We start from the raw sequence: 24,562 nt of genomic DNA on the forward strand, positions 1-24,562 counted from the left end.
GTTATAAAAAATAGTAAGTTAAAAAACGGTAAAAAAAATAAAAAGCTGTTCAACCTATATGAAAACAAGAGCTAAGAACTCATATGGCACTCGTGACCAAGTTGGAAGAGCGAAGATCTCATATGGCATGAGTTTTGGCAAAATTCTAAGAATAAATAGATTGATTTAAAAGGAAAATCAGAGGCTTAATGCCGGTCGGGATTTAAACTAAGAGCCCTGAGACACAAGGTCCTCCTAAATATCCAAATTCATTGAGATCCGATCACCCACTCGTAAGTTAAGAATACCTCATTTTTTCTAATTTTTCTCTCCTTTCATCCCCCCCCGGATGGTCGAATCTGGAAAAACAACTTTATCCAGTAAATTTGTGCAGGTCCCTGACAAACCTACCAATTTTCATCGTCCTAGAACATCCGGAAGCACCAAACTCGCCAAAGCACTGGACCCACCCCTACTAACTCCCCCAAAGAAAGCGGATCCATGCCGGTTACTTCAATCACGTATCTACGACATTTGCTTATTCTACCCTCCAAGTTTCCTCCCGACCTCTCCACTCTAAGCGTTTTTCAAGATTTCTGGTTTCCCCCTCCAATTCCCCCCAATGTCACCAGATCAGGTTGGGATTTAAAATAAGACCTCTGAGACATGAGTTCCTTCTAAATATAAATTTCATTGAGATCTGGTCACCTGTCTTTAGTTAAAAATACCTCAATTCTTCTAATTTTTTAAAATTAACATCCACCCCCTTCCAACTCCCCCAAAGAGAGTGGATCTACTCCAATTATGTCAATCACGTATCTATAACTTGTGCTTATTCTTCTCATGAAGTTTCATCACGATATATCTACTCCAAGTGTTTCCCAAGATTTCCGGTTTCCAAGATTTCTGTTCCCCCCTCTAACCCCCTATATCCCGGATCCGATTCGAAATGAAAATGGAGCATCTGAGACATAAGATCTTTCTATATATCAAGTTTCACTAAGATCCGATCACCAATTCGAAAGATAAAGAAAACTCAATTTTTATGTCTTCCAAGATTTCCAGTTTCTCCCTCCAGCTCCCCTCAATGTCACTGGATCTGGTCGTGATTTAACATAAGAGCTCTGAAGCACAAGATTCTTCTAAATATCAATTTTCATTGAGATCTTGATCACCCGTTCGTAAGTTACCAATGCCTCATATTTTCTAATTTTTCAAAATTACTCCCCCCCCCCCCCAACTCCCCCAAAGAGAGCAGATCTGCTCTGGTTGTGTCAGTCACCTGTTTTAGACTTGTGGTTATTCTTCCCACCAATTTTCATCCTGATCTCTCCACTCCAAGCATTTTCCAAGATTTCCATCACCACCCCCCAGCTCCCCCCATTGACACTCGATCCGGTCAGGATTTAAAATATGAGATCTGAGTTACGGGTTCCTTCTAAATACGAAATTTCATTAAGATCTGATCACTCCTTCGTAATTTAAAAATACCTCATTTTTTCTAATTTTTCAGAATTGACCCTCTCCCCAACTCATCCCGATTCCTCTCCTCTAAGCGTTTTCGAAGATTTTAGGTTTCCCCCTCCAACTCCCCCCAATGTCACCGGATCCGGTCGGGATTTAAAATAAGAGCTCTAAGACACGATATCCTTCTAAACGTCAAATTTCATTAAGATCCAATCCCCGATCGTAAGTTAAAAATACCTCATTTTTTCTAATTTTTCCGAATTAACCGTTCCTCACTCCCCCAGATGGTCGAATCAGGAAAAAGACTGTTTCTAATTTAATCTGGTCTGGTCCCTGATACACCTGATAAATTTCATCGTCCTAGCTTATCTGGAAGTGCTTAAACTTGCAAAACCGGGACAGACCGACATAATTTGCGATTGCTATATGTCACTTGGTTAATACCAAGTGCCATAAAAAATATATGATATTTAATTTTTTTTCTGCATAATTTTTTGCCTTTGCACTTCTGACCACTATAGCGAGTAAGTTGAGCTTTTTATTGTAAAAAAAAGGTCTTGAACGATCTTTTTGGGTCATTCACTCTTTGTGACCATTCGTATAGGTCAAACCATTTAGTATATCGCCTAACTTTGTGGCATTGCTTAGTAACTATGATAGTAATGAAGAGTGGGAAATGAGAGAAAAGACACAACTTGTATATTCGTAAGAAAAATTAAATACTAGTTCTTTTAGGGGTGTAGCAAGAAAACCAGAACGAAGAGATAGAAATGCATATAAGACATTTGAAAAGAGGGTTTTAAGTATAGGCAATAAAGGATTAACTAATCATTGTTTCTTTTTAAAAATAGCGTTTTAATAGACGAAGTCAACTTCAACAAAATCTCAAAAATTTAGTAATCAAAATTTTACTTTTCATAACCACGTAGCGTATCTTTCCGCTTTTTAAAGTTCAATATATTTTGCTTAAATTACAGAATTCATAATTTTATAAGAAAAAAGTCCATTTCTCTATTTTCACTCCCGCCATATCTATTTATTACACGGTTGATGTCTACCTCAATATTTCGGTGAACGTTTATGATAGCCAGTCCTGTCAGTCCAGAGACCTGTCAGTTTAGACCTCTTTGTTAGTATTTCCTCTTCTATTCATCTTAAAATATTCGAATAAAGACCAAAACCGTCATAAAATAGGAACTCTGTGAAAGATGCATGTAGGTAAGTGCTGCAAACTAAGAGTACGAGTCGATATTCAAACAATTATGTGTTTTTTATTTTTGTGTTTGATAGGTATATATTGGTGATTTAAATTATCAGGGTATCAAGCTGTGGAGATTTAAAAAAAAAAAATTAATCTTGATATTTGCAGATATTCAATTCAATGTTAAAATCTCGATATGTCTCAGCACAAAAATAGAATTTTTGAATTTGACTTAGATTTAGCATTAAATAATAGAATTGTTTTGTAATACTATTGATTTATAAACAACTTATCGTGGAAATATGATTGGATGACATGTATCAAAATAAGTACTAAAATCCTCAGCGGTGTATATATAGCAGTTTAGATAATTTTATGGACAAATATATTCAACCCCTTTACAAAAACATAACTATATTTTGTGAGAGGGGAAAAACTCTCAAGTAATATTGCAGTCGTATTCAGTTTTGGTGATTAACTCAAGTTGTGTGAATTTCCCCTTGTTATCATTTTTCTTATTCTTAAATATTTGAAAAAAATCAATGCAATTCTACTAATTTAAACTGAAAATTCAAAGACCCATCTATACCAGCTAGAAAAAAAAACATATGATTATTTGCCTTCTTTTATAAACAATTTTTCGAAAATATATTATTTTTAAATGATTAGTCCAACCTTTGAAGGAGTGTTTTACCTCCTAGACTTAGTTTTAAGTATATACTTATACGAACCTTTATTTAAAGATAAAGAGTATGGCCTTTATTTTAATGTTTTAGGATGAACAGAGTTGATTTTTCATATAATGTGGAGCTTTAATTAGATAAAAATAGGAATAAAGTGGCCACCATTTGCTCACCATAATCCAAAATTTGAATTAATAATTTTTCCATTTCTCTTATATTTATTTTCTATTATACAAATCCCTTAAAAAATAACAATGTTGTAAAAACCACCCCGCTTCGCAAAAACAAGCAGACCCAAAGAACCACAACAGAAAGCCAAAAAAATAATAATATCAATTTCTTTTGCCTCAGTGCTATAGCAAGACTCGAAAACTAATTTTTGACGGCAAAAAGAATTAAATATTTTGCTTTTCAGCCCCGTTGTGACAGCACAATCCTGAAAAATCATTTCAACAGACTGAAGAGCTAAGTATTTTAGATTTCCCCTCCTAATTATTAGGAAATAAAGATTTTCACCTCCCAGTTGGCTTTTGTGGTAAAACGGACAGATTCTCATGATAAACCTAAATTTCATTAAATACTTTTTAGCAGTATGCGTCATTAGTAAAATCTAACAGAGACCGCACAAAGTAACTAAAACCTTGTCTCAAACTTGTTTGCAAAAGGAACAGTCTTAACAATTAAAATTTGAGGCAGGTGACTCTTAAAAACAGGTAATGATATTTTATCATTTTTTATTTTATAATTGTATGTTGATTTCGAATAAGGAGTGTCAATTTTCTCTTTTTTCATACAAAAAGTTTTGAGTATGTTCCTACGCATGTTAACCTACGCATGTTCATTCTCCATCTCAATCTATTCGAAGCTTCACCCTCTACCCCTCCCAATGAGTTCCTTTTTCCCTTTAATCATTCCTGGCGACATCCTCCCACCCCACTCAGAGGCAACTTGCTTTTCGGCTGGCCCTAGATGTTTGACCGACAAGGATATATAGCCGAAACAGATGATAGTAGAGGATATAGCTAAAAACAAATTAAAAAGAGATATCAGAATTAACTTAAAGAACATAGCAATAGAATAAAAAAAATGATGGACGCAGCATATAATACTAGAATACAGAGTTAGAAACGGGAAAATACTGATAGGATAGCTTCTTCACTCAATCAGAATAAAAGATAAGAGGTTGAAAGAGAGGATTCTGAAACCGTTTCAAAGGGGATTTTTAAGACCTATAATTTTTACAAGTTTGGTTGGGTGATTCACAGAGGACTGATACACCCCCCCCCCCCAAATAAATCCTTATCTTTAGCTGGAGCTACTATACTTAATGCATAGCTTTTCAAATGTATATCTATTCTCCCCTGTGCAGGCATTGCAATTTATCCAACAAAAATACTCAGCCCGTTCTTCAAACGCTACGCAGCGGACCAAGAATCCAGAAAACTGACGAAAGGAGGCTAATTCCCTCCTCTCTTTTTAGATTTCAAAAATATCTAGTTTTTAATACTTTGATTGAAAAATAGCCTTTTTGGTTGTTTTCATTCAAAAAAAAGAAAGAAAAAATTGCACCTAGTCCCCTTTACTGTCTTGAATAAGTTTATAAATGTTTCTTCGAGTTTAGCACGTCAGCAGAAATTCGAACGTAACTGGACGCAAGTCCATTTACCTAAAATATGAAAATACTACGTTATACCAAAAATCCAATCTATTAAAACCAGTTCTATAAAAAAATCACAACAATAAATGCCCATGATCACAAATTAGCAAACAAATTAAAAAAACAAAAAAAAAAGATTAAAACTTGAGCTGAAAATAATTTCTGAGTTTTCGCCGTCATTAACTTCGTATAAGAGACTTCATTGCATCCACGCTAAGCTTCTCAGCCAAAGCAGTCTGAAGAAGATAAAAAAGGTACATTTTTAGCAAGAGAGAAAGAGAAAATTACCATCCCCATACCTGAAAAGAACCCCTTCTAGTTTTTGTCAAGTCTAGCAGCTCAATATATATATATATATATATATATATATATATATATATATATATATATATATATATATATATATATATATATATATATATAATATATATATATATATATATATATATATATATATATATATATATATATATATATATATATATATACTCAAATGAGTAAGAATACATCAATAACTGATTTTCAAAATTTAGTATATTGTTAAGATAAATCTTAGAACAAAAAGTTTTGAAAGTCATCAATATTTATCTTAATTATTTTACAGGTTCTGTTTCAATAAAATGGTGAATTTCACATCACGATGGGAATAGACGTTTCACAACTAAATGAAGTTTTGAAAATAATTTTGGTATTATAAGCGATTATTTTGCAAATAATAATTTTAGTATTATTAAAAATTTTGTTGCAACATTAAACCAACTGAGATTGCCCAACAAAAAGTCCTTATCTGACCCCAGCCGAATCCAAGGCGTCATACCTTTGACTAGAGCCTCTCCTCTCTTCTTAATAGATCCGCTCTGTAACCTGTCTTTACACGTCTATTTATCCAAGCGAAATTATAAGGTAAAATAGGCTATTCCCACAAATAAGGGCATCCCAAGAGGGCTGTAAGGGAACCGATACCCTCAAACAATCCAAGCATTTTTATGCAAATGATTAATTTTGTGAGAATAAGGGATAATCTTTGTATATTTTGGACACTGGTTATTATATATTTATATATATATTATTGCACTGTATTTTGCATTATTCTGCTATATGTTGTGGGAATTTTTTTTTACTTTTTACTTTTGTTTGAATCTTTTTTGAATATACATTTAGGACCTGTTTTATATTTATTTGGAAATTAAATTTGGTTTATTTTCCTATTGAGGAGGTAGATACTAACAATAATGGTTACAGTTGATGGCACATCCAGCATCTGACATGACTTATCCTATTTTATGAAAGATCGGACAAAAACTATGTTAAGCCTATTTAAGGTGCCTGGTCCATGTGCAAATTTTCGGGATGTTATTTCAGGATCTTTATGGTTTTTATGTTTGAGAGTAAGATTAAAAATTTAATTGAATTTTAATTAAGTACATATAGCAATTCAATTGATTATTATAATAAATCAATTTTGATCACTTAGGGTTTATTTCAGCTGCGATTCAACTTCTTCCATCTACCGAATAACTTTTTAGAAATTTTATATATAATTTTTTACATTACAAATACGTTGAAAAAATTGAGAATTTTAAATTGCATATTTAGGAACACTTTCAGATTCGTTAAGCAAGTTCAGAGGAATCACTAAGCAATATAATTTACCAAAAAAAAAAAAAAAAAATCTTAAATAAATCCATAAAAAAATGCGTTAATGCATTTTTAATACATTCATACATAGGCAATATCATAATTCTGGCTTGATGGAAAGATAGATGAAAAGGATGAAATTGATGCATCCAACGATACGGATTGTCCTAAAATTGTAGCTTTCACAGGGGACATAAGCCTCAATTGAACCTAAACACAGTTAAAACTTAGGCAGAACAACCATCTGTTGTATATTAGAAACATCTTTAAAATACGATAGAATTTCCGACATTATACTTTAAATTAGAAATTTTTTCCAAGACTGGCTTTCTATGACGAAAAAAGAAAGGTTCAAATGGGTACAAGTCCGTCTATTTTCACTTTCTAATAAATTACGACGAAAATACGTCGCATCAATTCAAGTCAATCATATATATTTAAACAAAAAACACATCACTGTACAAAATCTGCCACGAAAGCACAAAAAGTGATTGGCTAGGGCAGAAACTTAACTAAAGAATAATTAAACAATCAACAAACAGAAACAACGAATCAACTCGATTTATCAAAAGAGAAAAAAAAGGGAAAAGAAAAAAAAGAGAAAAAAAGAGGGACGAAGAGAAAGAAAAAAGAAAAGAAAAGAAAAAGACCGAAAAGAGGAGGACCGCACGATATTCAAATATAAACTTTATTTCTGTAATGACCCTTCACTGCTCGCTTAAAGGTAATAAGGTTATTTGAGCTCCAGATTTCCAAGAGGATTAAATTCCAAATAGCTGGTGCAAAAAATCTAATTAAAAAAGAAGCTCTTTTTGTTGACGGTGTCTCGTGGACAATGTCACATGAATTTCGCGTTTCGTAAGTATGCATCTTGATTTAAAATGAATAGATTTTCAAATAATGATGGAAGGAGGTTGTTCAAATATTTAAAACAAAAAGTTACGATCTGAAAATCCCTAGTCTTTGACACATCAAATATTTTAGTAAGTTGAAAATGGAGGTTAATGTTATCTGAATGCTGAAGAGGTGGTATAATTTCAATGGACTTACTTTGGATGATTTGGACTCTCTTATAACATGAGATGAAGTTACTTGCCCATATAGAGCATCCATAAGACCAATGGGGATGAAAAATAGAATGATAAATCATTTTCAGGATTTTTTAGGAAAACGGAATTTAAGACGGCGGATAACTCCAAGGGACCACGAAGTATTCTCATCAATAATAAATCCGAGATATCAACTGATTTTTACTCTATTTATATTATTTTTTACATTTAATTTGAGGTCTGTTTGGGCTGATCCGATTCTACAACAAAAAAAAATGTAATTTGTTTTTCCATAATTTAATGTTAAATACTGTGAGTCAGCCCACGATACAAATTCAGTCAGAGCGATTTCCACTTTTTTAAATAAAGAAGGTGGATTTTCACATGCTACAAAAACAAGTGTGTCATCTGCAAATATTATGATATAAGCTGTTGGGGTGGCGCGAAGCGCCACCCCAACACCTAGACGGTGGGGCACTTCGCGCCCCCAAGCCCCCCCGCGCGCGTAAGTCGTTACGCGTCATATTAGTTACACGCCATTGTAGTTGTGTCCCTGTGCCCCACCTGTGAATAGATATATAGATATATATATATATATATATATATATATATATATATATATATATATATATATATATATATATATATAAAAGCTCCGGGTATTAGGCATATATGGCATTAGGTATCCTTTAAAGCATCTATTAGGAGATGTGACCAATCAAGTACATAACTGCAAAATTCAACAACCTTTCTTTTGCAACCTTCATTAAAAAATTCAACTTACATCTAGGCAATATTAATGAAGAAAATTTACTACTCAAGACTTTGGATGAACCCACTAATTGCACTCTCTCAGACATATCTAGTGAAATCATTATTCTGTTTGGAATAAACAGTTTTATTTTAGTAGTTTAAGTTTCTTATACATAGTTATGTATATATTTAATTAAATATAAAAGTTATAATATTTAAATAGTTTCAATTTTAATGCATAGTATATCTGCTGATGGCAATTGCTGCATATGCGGTCGAAATATCCATACTTTTTTGTCTGATTTCGCTATCTAATAAATGGACTTATCCCAATTTGAACGAATATTTGTTCGATACAATAGAAATTATGGAAAATTAAAATGTTACTCTTAAATAATATTTAAAAATTAAAATATTAGAAATACTGAATAGAAAGTGCAGCATTACTAAATCACTTTCTACTTTTGTATCCTCAATCCATGCTTAGAACAGCATAAAAAATCAAATGCTGTCTTAAAGAATTGCATTAATTAAAAAAAATATTAAATGGCTTTTTTGAGGATGAAGTATGCCTTTAGGAAGCCAAATCATTAACTTAAACGAATCTCAGTGAAAGCTGAGTGGTTCCTTTGTTTGTAAGAATACTTTCTTTGGAAAAATTGTTTTTGAATGCAAAATTTCTCTAGCATATCTTTCGGTTTTTCTATATCAGATATAAATACGGTTACATCAGTTTCTGTTAAAACTCGAAATTCACTTTAGGTTTCAACCGCCCATTTACGTTAAGTTGGGACTATCTACCTAGAATTCTTCCTTCGCGAGCTATTTACCAAAAAGAAGGCAGTGCATGCTTTTTCTTCTATTCCAAAGACTTCTCCTAGCCCTCTAAGCATGCGTATGCTTCATAATAATTCTGAATGAGTTTGAACCAACTTAATATCATATAGGGAAATATGCGTGAAGGGATAAAAATCTACCTTACACTTTTTTCATTTTTCAATGTTTAATTTTTCCTATATATATATATATATATATATATATATATATATATATATATATATATATATATATATATATATATATATATATATATATATATATATATATATATATATATATATATATATATATATTTAATAAACTCAATGCTATAGGCCTACGATTGGTCCACTGAATTTAGGATCCTTTGTCTAAGAGAGCGAGGGTTCAAATCCTATTGTACCCAGTTATTTATTTTGGGACGGGGGTCAGTGGCGCGACTCTGTAAGCTCATCCAGAGTCGACCCAGCTCAAAATAGTTACCTGGATAATTCTGGGGAAAGTAAACAGGAAGGGTGTGCGAAAGCACAGGATGGTTGGCCCACCAGCCCCCCATTGCACTTCCTGGCCAGGGATCAGCACCGCCAGTGGGGACTGTGAAGTCCAATGCCGGATTTTTTTTTACCTTTAAATGCCTTCTCTAATTTTCTAAATTAGTCATTAAGCAAAAAACCCTATTACCGATGCATCTATTTGATTTTGAAGATAAGTAATTCCTCCTTGTCTATTCACTTTGTCCATATGCATTTTCTCGGGGTCACCAGCCACCAAAACTGGCTTCGAAGATTCAGTCTAAAGAAATTGAAAATCAGTTTATTGAATTTTTTGAGTTCAGTCATCCACTTACCAAACAGAGCAAACACAGAAAAAAAGCACTTGAAAAAAGGGGAGGAGAACAAGAAAAATATTATTTCCATGATTAAAATAACGCTATTAAGAAAAAAAAATACTAGAAAATTAGGTTGCTACTTTTAATTAATCTATAGATTACAAGCCACCAAATGGAAAGTGTTCATTCCGTTTTCAGCTACTCGTGTCTGTGAGTATAGATTATGTCTTAGGATACTTTTGACCACAAAACTATTATATATATTATATTTTATTATTATTTATATTTTCAAATTTACAATACTATTATTAATTATATTTTCCAGTAGTAAATTTTTTTTCGAATTTTGGGCGATATTTTCACCACTACAGAAGGTCCTCTGCACATATAAGGATTAAAATGATTGAATCGCTTTATAATAAAATTAAATAAAAAAAACAAGTTTTTTCAACTGATAGTAAGGAGTGACATCAAAACTTAAAACGCACAGAAATTACTTCGTATATGAAAGAGGCTGCTTCCTCATCAACGCCCCGCTCTTTACGCTAAAGTTTGACTCTTTCTCTCAATTCTTCTTTCTAAAACAGTAAAAAACTTTAGCGTAAAGAGCGGGGCGTTGATGAGGAAGCAGCCTCTTTCATATACGAAGTAATTTCTGTGCGTTTTAAGTTTTGATGTCACTCCTTACTATCAGTTGAAAAAACTTGTTTTTTTTATTTAATTTCTGAACGTTTTTGAATCAATGCATGTTTTGATTTTGGCTCTCCGCAGAGGAATAATCAAAACGAAATTTGCATATTTTTTTTTTGGCTCAATGGCCTTCTCATAATTTTTATCGAATGATTTTGAGAAAAAAAGAGCGGGGGACGAAGCCTAGTTGCCCCCCGATTTTTTGGTTAATTAAAAAGGCAACTAGAACTTTTAATTTTTTACGAATCTTTTTATTGGTAAAAGATTTACGTAACTTATAAATTAGCTTACGTAAAGAACTTTTGTATTCTCATGTTTTTATTACATATATGAGGGGATTCGCCCCATCGTCAGTACCTCGCTCTTTACACTAAAGCTTAAATTTTATCCCAATTCATTAAGAATGACCCCCTGAATCACAAAAGCCGTAGAATAAGTAGTTGAAATTACCGAAAATACTTTAGCGTAAAGAGCGAGGTATTAGAAGGAGGTGAGCCCCTCATATGGGTAATAATTTCTGTTTGTTTTAAGTTTTGTTGCTGTTCCTTACTTCCAGCTGAAAAAGCTTTTTCACTTTTATTTTTTAATTGTTTTTTTTTTTTAATAATGCTAGTAAATCCTGCTCTCCCTTCATGGAAATTTTCTTCTCCCATTACAAATTCTCGAAGGAAAGTTCCCCCAGCATATCCCCCTCTTCTCAACCCCTCCCCCAAACCAAAAAAATCCTCTTGAAAACGCCTGTATACTTCCCAATAACCATTACTATATGTAAGCACAGGTCAAAGTTTGTAACTTGTTGCCCCTCCCACGGGGACTGTGGGGGAGTAAGTCGTCCCCAAAGACATAGTTATAAGGTTTTTCGACTACGCTGAATAAAATGGCTATCTCAGAATTTTGATCCGTTGACTTTGGGAAAATAATTAGCGTGGGAGGGGGCCTAGGGGCCCTCCAATTTTTTTGGTCACTTAAAAAGGGCACTAGAACTTTTCATTTCCGTTAGAATGAGCCCTCTTGCAACATTCTAGGACAACTGGGTCGATACGATCACCCCTGGGAAAAAAAAAAAAAAAAAAAACAAAAAAACAAAAAAACAAATAAACACGCATCCGTGATCTGCCTTCTGGCAAAAAATGCAAAATTCCACATTTTTGTAGATAGGAGCTCGAAACTTCTACAGTAGGGTTCTCTGATACGCTGAATCTGATGGTGTGATTTTCGTTAAGATTCTATGACTTTTAGGGGGCGTTTCCCCCTATTTTCTAAAATAACGCAAATTTTCTCAGGCTCGTAACTTTTGATGGGTAAGACTAAACTTGATGAAACTTATATATTTAAAACCAGCATTAAAATGCGATTCTTTTGATGTAGCTATTGGTATCAAAATTCCATTTTTTAGAGTTTTGGTTACTATTGAGCCGGGTCGCTCCTTACTACAGTTCGTTACCACGAACTGTTTGATGCAGAAGGCCAAACATATTTTACAGCGAATAGATAATATACGCTACTTCTGTAGGATTTACACTGCTGAATTATGCTGACTGGCTCACTGTGTTGACTTTTTTTTACAGGAAAGTGCATATCATAAGATTGGTCTTACGTTTAATTTGCGCATAAAAATTCAATTATTTTCATGAAGATGACGTCTGATACAGTAGAAAAAAATAATAAAATTAAATAGCCGAGAAAAACGAGGGACCTTTTCGACAAGAGATATTTCGACAAGGACCTTTGCTAAACCGCCTTAAGGGCTCAAAAAAGAAGAAAACTAACCTTTTGAAGTGATTAAATAAAAAAAAAACAAGTTTTTTTAACTGAAAGTAAGGAGCGACATTAAAACTTAAAAAGAACAGAAATTACTTCGTATATGAAAGAGGCTGCTTCCTCATCAACGCCCCGCTCTTTACGCTAAAGTTTGACTCTGTCTATCAATTCTTCTTTTTAAAACAGTAAAAAACTTTAGCGTAAAGAGCGGGGCGTTGATGAGGAAGCAGCCTCTTTCATATACGAAGTAATTTCTGTTCGTTTTAAGTTTTAATGTCGCTCCTTACTTTCAGTTAAAAAAATTTGTTCTTTTTTTTATTTAATTTCTGAACGTTTTTGAATCAATGCATGTTTTGATTTTGGCTCTCCGCAGAGGAATAATTAAAACGAAATTTGCATTTTTTTTTTTTGGCTAAATGGCTTTCTCATAATTTTGATCGAGTTATTTTGAGAAAAAAAGAGCGGTGGAGGAAGCCTAGTTGCCCTCCGATTTTTTGGTTAATTAAAAAGGCAACTAGAACTTTCAATTTTTTACGAATATTTTTATTAGTAAGAGATTTACGTAACTTATAAATTAGCCTACGTAAAGAACTTTGTATTCTCATATTTTTATTACATATATGAGGGGGTTCGCCCCCTTGTCAGATCCTCGCTCTTTACACTAAAGCTTAAATTTTGTCCCAATTCATTAAGAATGACCCCAGAATCACAAAAGCCGTAGAATAAATAGTTGAAATTACTAAAAATACTTTAACGTAAAGAGCGAGGTATTAGGAGGAGGTGAGCCCCTCAAATGGGTAATAATTTCTGTTTGTTTTAAGTTTTAATGCTGTTCCTTACTTCCAGCTGTAAGTACTTTTTCATATTTATTTTTCATTGTGTTTTTAAATAATGCTAGTAAATCCTGCGCTCCCTTCATGGAGATTTTCATCCCCCATGACAAATTATCGATGAAAAGTTCCCCCAGCATATCCCCCTCTTCTCAACCCCTCCCCCAACCAAAAAAATCCTCCTGAAAACGCCTGTACACTTCCCAATAACCATTACTATATGTATGCATTGGTCAAAGTTTGTAACTTGTTGCCCCTCCCATGGGGACTGTGGGGGAGTAAGTCGACCCTAAAGACATAGTTATAAGGTTTTTCGACTACGCTGAATAAAATGGCTATCTCAGAAATTTGATCCGTTGACTTTGGTAAAATAATTAGCGTGGGAGGGGGCCTAGGTGCCCTCCAATTTTTTTGGTTACTTAAAAAGGGCACTAGAACTTTTCATTTCCGTTCGAATGAGCCCTCTTGCAACATTCTAGGACAACTGGGTCGATACGATCACCCCTGGAAAAAAAAAAAAAAAAAAAAAAAAAAAAAAAAAAAAAAAAAAAAAAAAACACGCATCCGTGATCTGCCTTCTGGCAAAAAATACAAAATTCCACATTTTTGTAGATAGGAGCTTGAAACTTCTACAGTAGGGTTCTCTGATACGCCGAATCTGATGGTGTGATTTTCGTTAAGATTCTATGACTTCTAGGGGGCGTTTCCCCCTATTTTCTAAAATAACGCAAATTTTCTCAGGCTCGTAACTTTTGATGGGTAAGACTAAACTTGATGAAACTTATATATTTAAAATCAGCATTAAAATGCGATTCTTTTGATGTAGGTATTGGTATCAAAATTCCATTTTTTAGAGTTTTGGTTACTATTGAGCCGGGTCGCTCCTTACTACAGTTCGTTACCACGAACTGTTTGAAATCAAAAAGAGCAAATCTTATTATTCTTTTATTTTATTTTCTACTTTATCAGACGTCGTGTATAGCCAATGTGGTTTTAGAATGTGCTTTCATGAAAATCAATACAAACCAATAAACTTTTTTCATTAGATGTTTTTTTCTTTCAAAACGCGTTTTTAATTTTTTACTTTTGCGGTAGCTTGCTAATACGGGTAAAACAAGGAGCTAGAAATAAATGAGGCAATGCATGCTAACTATGCAAGGAAAGGCTAAAGAAAATAACACAATTAGTTCCCTCTCGGGGATCATACAACTCAGTAGGCTTGGGAAAGAGCTGCTGAATGAACCGTACATTAGACATCAATTGATACAATACCATTATAAATCAGGATAATCATATGTTAATAACAAATAGATATTTGCAAAAGGAAGGTTTCTGGCTGGTCTTCAAGATAAGATGAACTGAATTTTGATATAAAAACCTTGAGATTTCAACTAGTTCTACATCTGTGAGAAACGATATAACATATTTCGGAAAATATAGAAACTTCTATTTGTCTTGAGAAACTACTCAGTAGTTCTAGCTCAAGTATTTCCTGGCTTAATATTATATATTATCTACCAAGATGAAACGCTGTCGTCAACAAAAATCGTATTTAAACCCACAATACAACTGAAAACTAATTTGGGTTTCTGCAAGATATCCGAATCGATGGTTTTGGACTCGCCAATCTTTGATTTTGTGCATGACAGTTAAAAAATTGCTAACCAAATTGGCTTATCATCCACTTAACAAAATGTTCATAATAAAAACTAGCAGATAATAGAAATATCAGTAATGATGGATGATATAAATAACTACTTGATAATGGCATAACTTATAATAATACCATAGCCTTAACCTCGTAATGTTTTATTACATTTTTAATGTAACAAGGATTGGTGATGACTATTTTGAAAAGTTAGCCATCTAAACATCAGATTACTGTTTGAAACAGTTTGCAAATCGAATATATTCAATTTTCTGTTTGTCAAGGCTGAATTAGATTAATATCCACCGAAACTCATATAACAAAGCTATCACACTTTCATATGAGAGGGGGACAAGAAATCTTGATCATTTGTTCTTTATTCTACATAGTTTGATAAATATTACTAAAACTACAAACAACTCACTGCAGCACCAAGTCACCCAAGGCCAAAAGAGCTAAGGACGCTCCTCGTTCGACCTAACAGCACAAAATAACAGTGAGAATAGCACAAAAGCAACCGAAAACCTAGCCAGGAAGAAGAGGGGGCAATCAACTTAGACCCTCCACTGTATCTATATTAAACAAAACCCCCCATTGCACTTCTTGGCTGAAGGGCCAAGAAACGGAGATCAGCACCGCCGGTAGGGACTGTAAAGTCTAAGGCCGTATCCTTTACCTTTACCTTAATTGTTAAAAGTAAAATGGATACAAGCAAGGTATACCCGAAAGATACAAGTAATTTGTATAAATAAAAGTCTGATTTAAATTGATTATTGAGAACTAGATATTTTAGGGCAGTAGAATTAAGCCTATCAAGAAGAGGGTTCTAAGGGGCTGTGCTTTCACTATGTCAAATTTATGGCCCATTTGTCAGAAAGAAAAATAATCCTGTCAGACTATGGAATTTTGTCAGATTTTCAGTAAAAAAAGAACATTTGTGCGATTTTTAGTTGTTCTAAATATGTTTTTTTTTTCTTTCTACTGGAGATGGATTTTCAAACTAGCGAAATTGGTGGACCGTTCCCTTAGTGATAAAAAAAACTACCTCTAGTTTAAGAAAACTGAAACTTTTGAAAATTTGCATGTGTTAGCTGAAGCTGCAAATTTGGGACCTAATCTGAGGAAAGCTAAATTGAAACTTTTTGCCAGAATAAGATTAGAAAAGAAAAATCAAATAATTTGGCTTGCTATTGCCAACAAAGCACAGGAGAGCTAGTCTACTATGGCTACTCGCAGGTACAAAGTGTAAAAAATCTAAAGAAATAGTCCACCAAAGGAAGTAAACAATTTGGGTCTGGGCCCACTAAAATTGTAAGATTTACTATTTTATTCCAACAAAAAACTTTTAATAACAATTTAAAAACAAAGACAGTCGCTATACTGAACTCAATTAGGGGAATTAACTTTACAGGATGATTTTACGGGACTTTACTGACTATCAAAGTGTTTTGTTAGTCACAAACTTACTCAGACGCTCTAGGTTCGAACTACATCAGAAGATTACGGACACCCCAGTCCTGGATGTGTTTGCCCCAGGTCAGACACGCTGACAGTCTCTTCGGATGTAGGTTGAGCGACAATTGCATAATTGGGATGCGCTTAGTAGGTACTTTCAGGGAGTAGCAGCAAAGGATCCCACTCACGCAAATGACAAGGCATCGTAAGCATTAAAGAATCCACTGCTTCAAATTCAGTTCAATGAGTTTTAGTTCTATGTACTGGAGCTGTTTACAGATTTTAATCTTATTTTCCAAAGTGATAAACCTTTGTCCCATAAAATAAAATTAGAGGTGGAGATACTTCTTAGAAAAGTGACCATGGATTTCATGAAGACTGAATTAGAAAACTGAATTTCATGAAGACTGAATTAGAAAACTGAATTTCATGAAAACTGAATTAGAAAACTGGATTTCATGAAGACTGAATTAGAAAACTGAATTTCATGAAGACTGAATTAGAAAACTTAATTTCATGAGGACTGAATTAGAAAACAGAATTTTATGAAGACTGTACTAGAAAACTGAATTTCATGAAGACTAGATACATTAGATCAACCTCCCCTTTGAATCCCGACCCTTGTAAAGCTAGTGAATATTCTCCAGCTGAAGATGTGTACTTGGGGATGGCAGCTCACAAGTCTCTTCGAACCTTGCAGTCAAATCCGAGTACATAAGCCGATGAACATGAAGTAAAAGTCATACATGAATGTGCTCGTAAGTTATACATGGAGGCGGTGAAGCCAATCAAGCAGCAATTCTCGTTTGAAGACAAACTTTTTAAGTTGTGCAAAATCCTTGAGCCTACAAAAACTTTGAACATAGGTGCAATTGGTCTTCTGCAAAGATTCTACAGAGACATAGTGCACCGTCATGGAATAAAGAAAGACAGTGTAAGAAGGGCGGAGTTGACTGCTTTTTGATCTCCCAAATGTGATAATATCTGTTATTTTTTGCGTAGTGTGGCTTCAATTAAAACACCGAAAGTCGTTGGGGACTTTTCAACCCTGAAAGACGATGAAACAGATAATAGGAACTCGCTCAAAAGTGCAACCCTTACCTCAATTATGCAAGTCAAGTCTTGCATTAAAAGAGACACGTGTCCTACAATTTCGATGTCGATGCTTCCCTCGTGAAACTACTCAAAACTGTAAAAGCTAACACGACGGCAGACGAACGCGTTCAGTGACGTCAAAAAAGTGCAGTTAAAAAAGAAAAATGACGAAATTTTGTTCTGTATTTGACGAAAAAAGAATTTCATGTAAATTTTTTAAAATATATCAGATGAAAAAGAATAAAAGTGAGTGTGAATAAGGTGTGAAAAAATAGTTTTTTTTAAAATGGTAAAGGTTTGTAGGTTACCATTGAAGGAAGAGGATCCGTAGGACAGACAAGCGTAAAAGCTCGCCCCGAGAAAAGAAAAAGATCCCTGCGCAACAGAATATTGTCAGATTTTTCGAATGGAGTCGTAAATTTGTCGGATTTTGGACCAGCTTATTGTCGAAAAAACAAAATCAGATTTTCTGTGATCGGGCGTTGGAATTTTCAGATTTTTTAAACAGACCGGACGGTGATCTGGCAGAAACAAAGTGAAAGCACTGCTAAGGGGGCTTTGGTCACAAATGGATTCCCACCAGACATCAACTCCTGAACAGTTCACTCTTTGTGATAAGCTTCCAGGTATCAAAGTAACTAGTCAAAACAAAGAACAACTTGTTAAAATGTAGATTAAAAAGATTAATTAAAATAAAGAATTTATAATAGGAAAACTGCTACTCAATATAAAGAACTTAAAATACCCTACTGGTTCCATATTCCGACAGAAATCCATCATATCCTGTAATCTATCACTGAATCCTGGAGCAAAACAATTAGGGTCAACAGCAATAAAACATTGACCCAGATTTGCTGGCCTGTCAGCCTCCGGCCAACGACGGATCTTAGGGCCATAATCAGACCCTGAAAATTAAATTCTTTACTCTATTGGATAAAAACCATGAGCCATAGCTTTCAACAACAGAATAAGGAAAGAAATAAGTCCAGTTGTCGTAATAAATTAAAGACAACATAATTAATTAAAAATAATTAAAAAAAATAAGTCCTGAAAATTTTAAGCAAAACTCAAAAAAAAAAATCAGGTTCCCAAACAAGTCAACCCCATACAAAACTTTAGACGACCCTACTCAAACTACACTTCGCGATCAATAACAATGTTAGAGAAATTATCGCTCCCTACTTTGCAATCCCAATATTGGTAAAATAAGTTTAAAATTTCATCTTTTGCCTTTACAGAACTAAAGACCGCTGATCACGTAGGCCGATGACAAAACTTTCTGAAAAAAAAAATCGGAAAGCAGTAGAGTTGCTTTACAGTACACTTGGCAAACACTATAGTGAATTGCTGTCACTTGCAACCCCTTCCCTTAAGTATGCTAGCTTAGCGCTACCCAATAGCACTTGAATAAACAAAACTAAATTATTCAGCCATTTCTAGGATATTATAACTAACAGCTAAGTCTGTTAGTAACAGAGAAACAAAACATGTAAATATCTAAAACTGCCAAATCATTTTTTGGATAAAAAAAAAAAAAAAAAAAAAAAAAAAAAAAAAAAAAAAAAAAAAAAAAAAAAAAAAAAAAAAAAAAAAACAGACTAAACTACACAAGGTCAAAGGAAATAGATTATACACCCCTGCCCCAACCCACCCCCCAAACATAAAATTTAATGTTCCTTTGTCCCCTCTATATTCATTTCAATCCGTTAGCCGCGAGAAACAATCCTGTAGACTAGCAAAACTACGCATAAAATTCTTCAAAATCTTAATAGTTTGTACTAAATGTAAATTGAGAAAGCCACACTTGGTAGGATGGCTTCGGGTATCTGTTGAATAACGCCACCACATTGTTTCCAAAGATGAGTTACAGACTTCATGGCCGTATCAAGGGGGGAAGGGTTACAGGGTTTGTCCAGCTCGACCCCACCCCCACCCAAAAAAATTGTCCGTTTTGTAAAAATAAAAAAATACATGTAAATAAACTGTAATGCTTTTTTAAAGTTTTTAGCCCCCCCCCCCTCCGAAAAAATTCCTGGATACGTCCTTTACAGAGAACCTTGATTAGCCTACTATATAGGCAATTTTTAAGATTTTTTCTTACTGAAATCTAAAAACAAGAAAACTATTCCCGAGAGAACTTCTCAAGATGTATTTTCGCTCTTAGTTAGCATTAATATAATATCAAACACACTCATTAATTTTGGAACTTTGCCAGAATTCGTACTTTCATCATACAGCACGAAATACTTGATTATTTTGATTATCACTATAACAAATTGATTGTGAGATTTACCTGATAATATTCCACAGAAAAGTTCCACCATAAAAGCTAGTCCATATCCTTTGTATCCTGAGTTGATCTCAGTACCGCCCAGTGGAAGCAAACAACCTTCCTGCATTGCAACTCTGCCGTCTGTAGTAACTTTTCCGCTTTTGTCGATCGCCCAGCCTTCAGGTAGAGGCTCGTTTTTACGATTTTGTATCTCAATCTAAAAGATTCAATTAATCTGGAATAATGGAAAAAAACCTAATGAGTTTAGACTTTTTGACAGGAATACAAAATTGACAAAATATAAAAACATAAAATTGACAAATATAACTATACAAAAATGGACAAAATATAAAAAAATATATAACAAAATTGAGACTTGTAAAAATCGCTAAATAATGAATGTGCTGAATTAGTACAACACTCATTACAAAAACTTAGTCCTTTGTTTCTAGAGCGCTTCGTTGAAACCAATCCAAAACTGGAAAAAGGCATGGAGGTTAGTCAAAATCCTGCATGAACAGCATCAAATCTAACCTCTAACCCATTGGTGGATTCAGATGACATCGCCACCAATGGGACCCCTCGTGGCTTGAAATCACTGCCCCTTTGACCGCACCCAATAGAATGTGACCGTCTGCCCCATCCTAGTGTCTGGGAGAGCTACAAAGCTTGTGTCCTGATTCAAATACAAGTAAGAAGCCACCCATAATATTTTCTTGTAACCTATGGATTCTTGCTATCGGCAGTGTCTAAATTGATCGGATTTACGACACTTCTTGACAACTGAGATCCTTGCACCTGCCCTACAGTATGTTATTACAGCAATGTTCGATTTCTGGGTACCAAGGTACTACCTGCAGTATGTTGCTTCAGCAATGTTCGATTTCTTGGTACCAAGGTGTTACCTGCAGTACCCCTGCAGTGTGTTGCTTCAGCAATGTTCGATTTATGGGTACCAAGGTATTACCTGCAGTACCCCTGCAGTGTGTAGCTACAGCAATGTTCGATTTCTGGGTACCAAGGTATTACCTGCAGTATCCCTGCAGTGTGTAGCTACAGCAATGTTCGATTTCGGGGTACCGTATTACCAAGCTATGGTTAAACCCACTGCACCACTACAGGACATCAGCAGTGTCTGGAGCGCAATAGAGGCGGCATGATTAAACAATTATCACAAAAGAGATACTTGAGCAAAGCCCTGACAGAAGGGAGCACATTTTTTCCATTTGGCCAAGCGACGTCTGCGCGAATTCCGATTAGTATGAGCAAATGACAGTAAAATCCCCTGATTTTCTCAAAAAATTCTATAAAATGACTCCTTGTATATCTAAGAAAATGTGCATTTAGTATCATAAAATTCAATAAGTGCAAAGATCACAATCCAAGTGTAAAGTCACAAAGGCCTCACCCTTGTGAGGGCCTTGTGACTGAACATTTTGAAAATTCACTTTTAAAGAGAGAGAGAGAGAGAGAGAGAGAGAGAGAGAGAGAGAGAGAGGAGAGAGAGAGAGAGAGAGAGAGAGAGAGAGAGGGGGGGGGGGGGGGGGGAGGGGTGGAGAGAGAGAGAGAGAGAGAGAGAGAGAGAGAGAGAGAGAGAGAGAGAGAGAGAGAGAGAGAGAGAGAGAGAGAGAGAGAGAGAGAGAGAGAGAAGTTTATTAATAAATACAAGACAATACAAAATAAAATTCAAAATTGAAATACAATACACTTATTACAACACACTTAATTCCCCTCGAAAGGCTCCAAGGCCAGGGAAGTTTATTAATAAATGCAAGACAATACAAAATACAATTCAAAATTGAAATACAATACATTTATTACAACACACTTAATGTCCCTCGAAAGGCTCCAAGGCCAGGGATACAAGGGGGATAAAAAAAAATAAAAGCAATAACTACAATATAAGCAATATATATAAGGTGGATACAATATAAGCAACAACCAGAAAAAAAAGAATATTGTTATCAAACAATATGTTACCTTAAATTCATTGTAATTTATTTTTAGCTGCCACAAGTAGATGTTCTCAGTAAACCATTTACTGACAGCCACTAAAATACTAAAAAAGCTGCCAAAAAAAGATATCTACCAATACCTAACAATAACACTATCATGAAGGAGCCAGTGTAACAGTACCCTTAAATAGTAAACCATAATTGTGCAGTAAACAACATGCCGCTGGTAGCAGGCACCTAACTTATATATAAAAAGAATACTGTACAGTAAATTCCACCGGAACATTAACAGGGATCTTTAACATTCGTCTAAAATGTTGCTAGGCGGAAAAGCAAATTTCTCAACTAAGAATCTGAAACAGAATCCGAAACAGAACCGAATATGACCCACACGAAAATATTTTTTCCTAAAGAGCGACGTCAAATCCGGTTTCTCTCGGAACCTAGCTAAAGTGTCTCCGTATTCTGTTGCATTGTATGAAAATCAATGTTCTCATTATAATTAAGACGCGTATTTACCATTGTTTATCAGCTATAATCAAAGATATGTTAGGAAGGTTAGATCACCTTTTACAGATCAAAAATTGTGTTTTGGCAACCAAGCTATGGCAAACAAGAAGTAGGATACCCTTGAATGGGAAGAGTACAGGCCATGAGAAAAGATTCAAAAGAAGCAAACCAAAATGAAATTGTACCCCTCAGGCTTAATCCAATGGAAAGACAATACTGGATGCAAGTGTTAAAATCAATTTGTATTCTGAATCAATCAAGCAATAAAGATGGCACTGGGAAATGTAAAACGAGATAGCGTCAAAAAGTTCACTTTCTACTTCCAAAAGTGCTTCATTTACGATATTTTTGAAAAACATGATTGTCTTTGTTAAAGTATCTTTTCTATCTTTGAAAAACAATTCTTCCGGAAAACAAGAAAGAAAAAAATTGATTTGTCTTTATTTCTTTGTCGAAACATTTCAGAATATCTTTGTCAATGCATCAAAGTTGTCAATTAGCATTTGATGGCTGCAATAAATGCTGCTTTAAAGAGGGCTGATTTTTTAAAGCACCAGAAAAATTTAATAGCTCAAGGGTGGGGACTTGGTATCTCTTTATAATATTCAATAGACGTCAGCCGCTTGGAGTTTTTTTTCGAATTGTATTCCTCCTCATAGATTCCTAAATACGCATTTGTCTTTAAGCCGAATACATATTCCCTCCTCGCTTAAGCCCGACAGCCCTACTGAATATTGATGAAATGGCTTTACCTAATTTTGCCCAAAATGTGTTTGGTACTAAATAAACTATATAAAACTTTTTGTTGCGTTTGCACTTATAAGTACTTAATCACCAGGTGATTTAGCATGTGATCCATTCTTCTACAAAATAAAACTCTCAAAATGGGCAAACAGGACCTTTCCAGCATTAAAACCATCACACATTTAAAGGGAAGTCACTTAAAGGAAAAACTGAGTTTACAAAACAGACTTACTCAGACAAGTGGTAAAGAAAATAAAACACAAGCAATTATTATCAAAGTAGTAGAAATGTTGCTCGCAAAACTCAAGGTAGTTGTCAGTTGTACCCTGTATATAGTTACGTAAGAAAGAAATTGTTATGTCGAACCAAATACTGTTTACACTCCTTACCCTAATCCTTGTCCTGCCTTACATTGAGACGGATAATAAAGCTGGGCTTCCTAAATCGAACTCTCGTTCGTTCCTCACTATTACAAGGAAAATTTGAGACAAACAATTTACCATTGTGTAGGCACTTCTATTAAGTGAGAGCAAAGACCTCCTTAAGCAGTAGGTCAATCTTTTTTACCCAAAATTACGCTAATGCTATGCTAAGTTCTAACAAAAGATGGAAATCATGTCAAGCAAGGTTTAAGAGCAAGCTTTTAAACCAAAATCTTCTTAAATCTCCCAAGAAAATCATAATTCTGGCTCGATGAGTGGACAGTTCGGAAACTTGTTATTGCAACAATATAAGTATTTAGTTCGTTTAGCGCCCTTTACAGCAGAAGGCTTGTTCCAAATTCGCTTGTTTAGAGGGTGCATATACCTTAAGCTTATATATCAATACTCCTTAATACCTTAAGCAAGTTTTTGTCTGTCGAGCAAACAAATTCTTCAACTGGAACCCGAAATTAGATCGAATATTGTCCCGTATGAAATCATTTATCTTATCGATTGGCCGTCAAGTCTAGCTGTCGCCATGTCGAGGCAAAATTCAACATCAGACAAAACCTACCACTACCATATCAAATAATTCACTTCTATTCACCTTCCAATTCACCTGACTCAGAATTAGATATCTAACGATGAAAAACTCAGCTAAGACAACGATCCGTTTAGTGCATTATGGTTAAGGGTGAGTTGTAATGCAGAAAGTGTGGTGTTTTTTGTGCGCTAACAAGGTATAATAACACTGTGCAATAGTGTATAATAAAAATACTAACAGAAGTATATAACAGGATTTTTTTTTAGCCTTTTCTAATATTTCTTTTCCTTAAATTTGGACATTTGGACACGTCCTCTTTCAGGAGTAGACAACTCCACTATAATATAATATATTCTATAATATATATATATCATGAAAAGAGAAATCACCAATGCAACAGCACAAACACACACAAAAAAAAGAGAGAGAGAGACAGAAGGAGAAAAGGAAGACTGTTTTCCTAAATTAGTGATTAATATAGACAAGCACTTGAATGAGGCCTTAACCCTACTCATCCATACAATCACATAGGTCAAACAGCATAGCCACACACAATCAACC

General features: G+C 34.4%; 1 protein-coding gene across 1 annotated transcript; it reads right to left on the reverse strand.

Annotated features, from left to right (window-relative positions):
• Positions 1-5,028: 5,028 nt before the first annotated feature.
• Positions 5,029-21,208, reverse strand: LOC136036874 (uncharacterized oxidoreductase YjmC-like). Its single transcript, XM_065719207.1, has 4 exons — positions 19,848-21,208; positions 18,305-18,459; positions 9,928-10,038; positions 5,029-5,223 (listed from the first exon to the last, which is right to left on the reverse strand). The coding sequence occupies exons 1-4, from the start codon at positions 19,951-19,953 to the stop codon at positions 5,167-5,169; spliced, it is 429 nt and encodes a 142-aa protein (XP_065575279.1). The 5' UTR covers positions 19,954-21,208; the 3' UTR covers positions 5,029-5,166.
• Between the last annotated feature and the right edge of the window lie 3,354 nt (positions 21,209-24,562).

The sequence above is a fragment of the Artemia franciscana genome, chromosome 16, assembly GCF_032884065.1.
Source record: "Artemia franciscana chromosome 16, ASM3288406v1, whole genome shotgun sequence".
In the NCBI taxonomy this organism is placed as follows: domain Eukaryota; kingdom Metazoa; phylum Arthropoda; class Branchiopoda; order Anostraca; family Artemiidae; genus Artemia; species Artemia franciscana.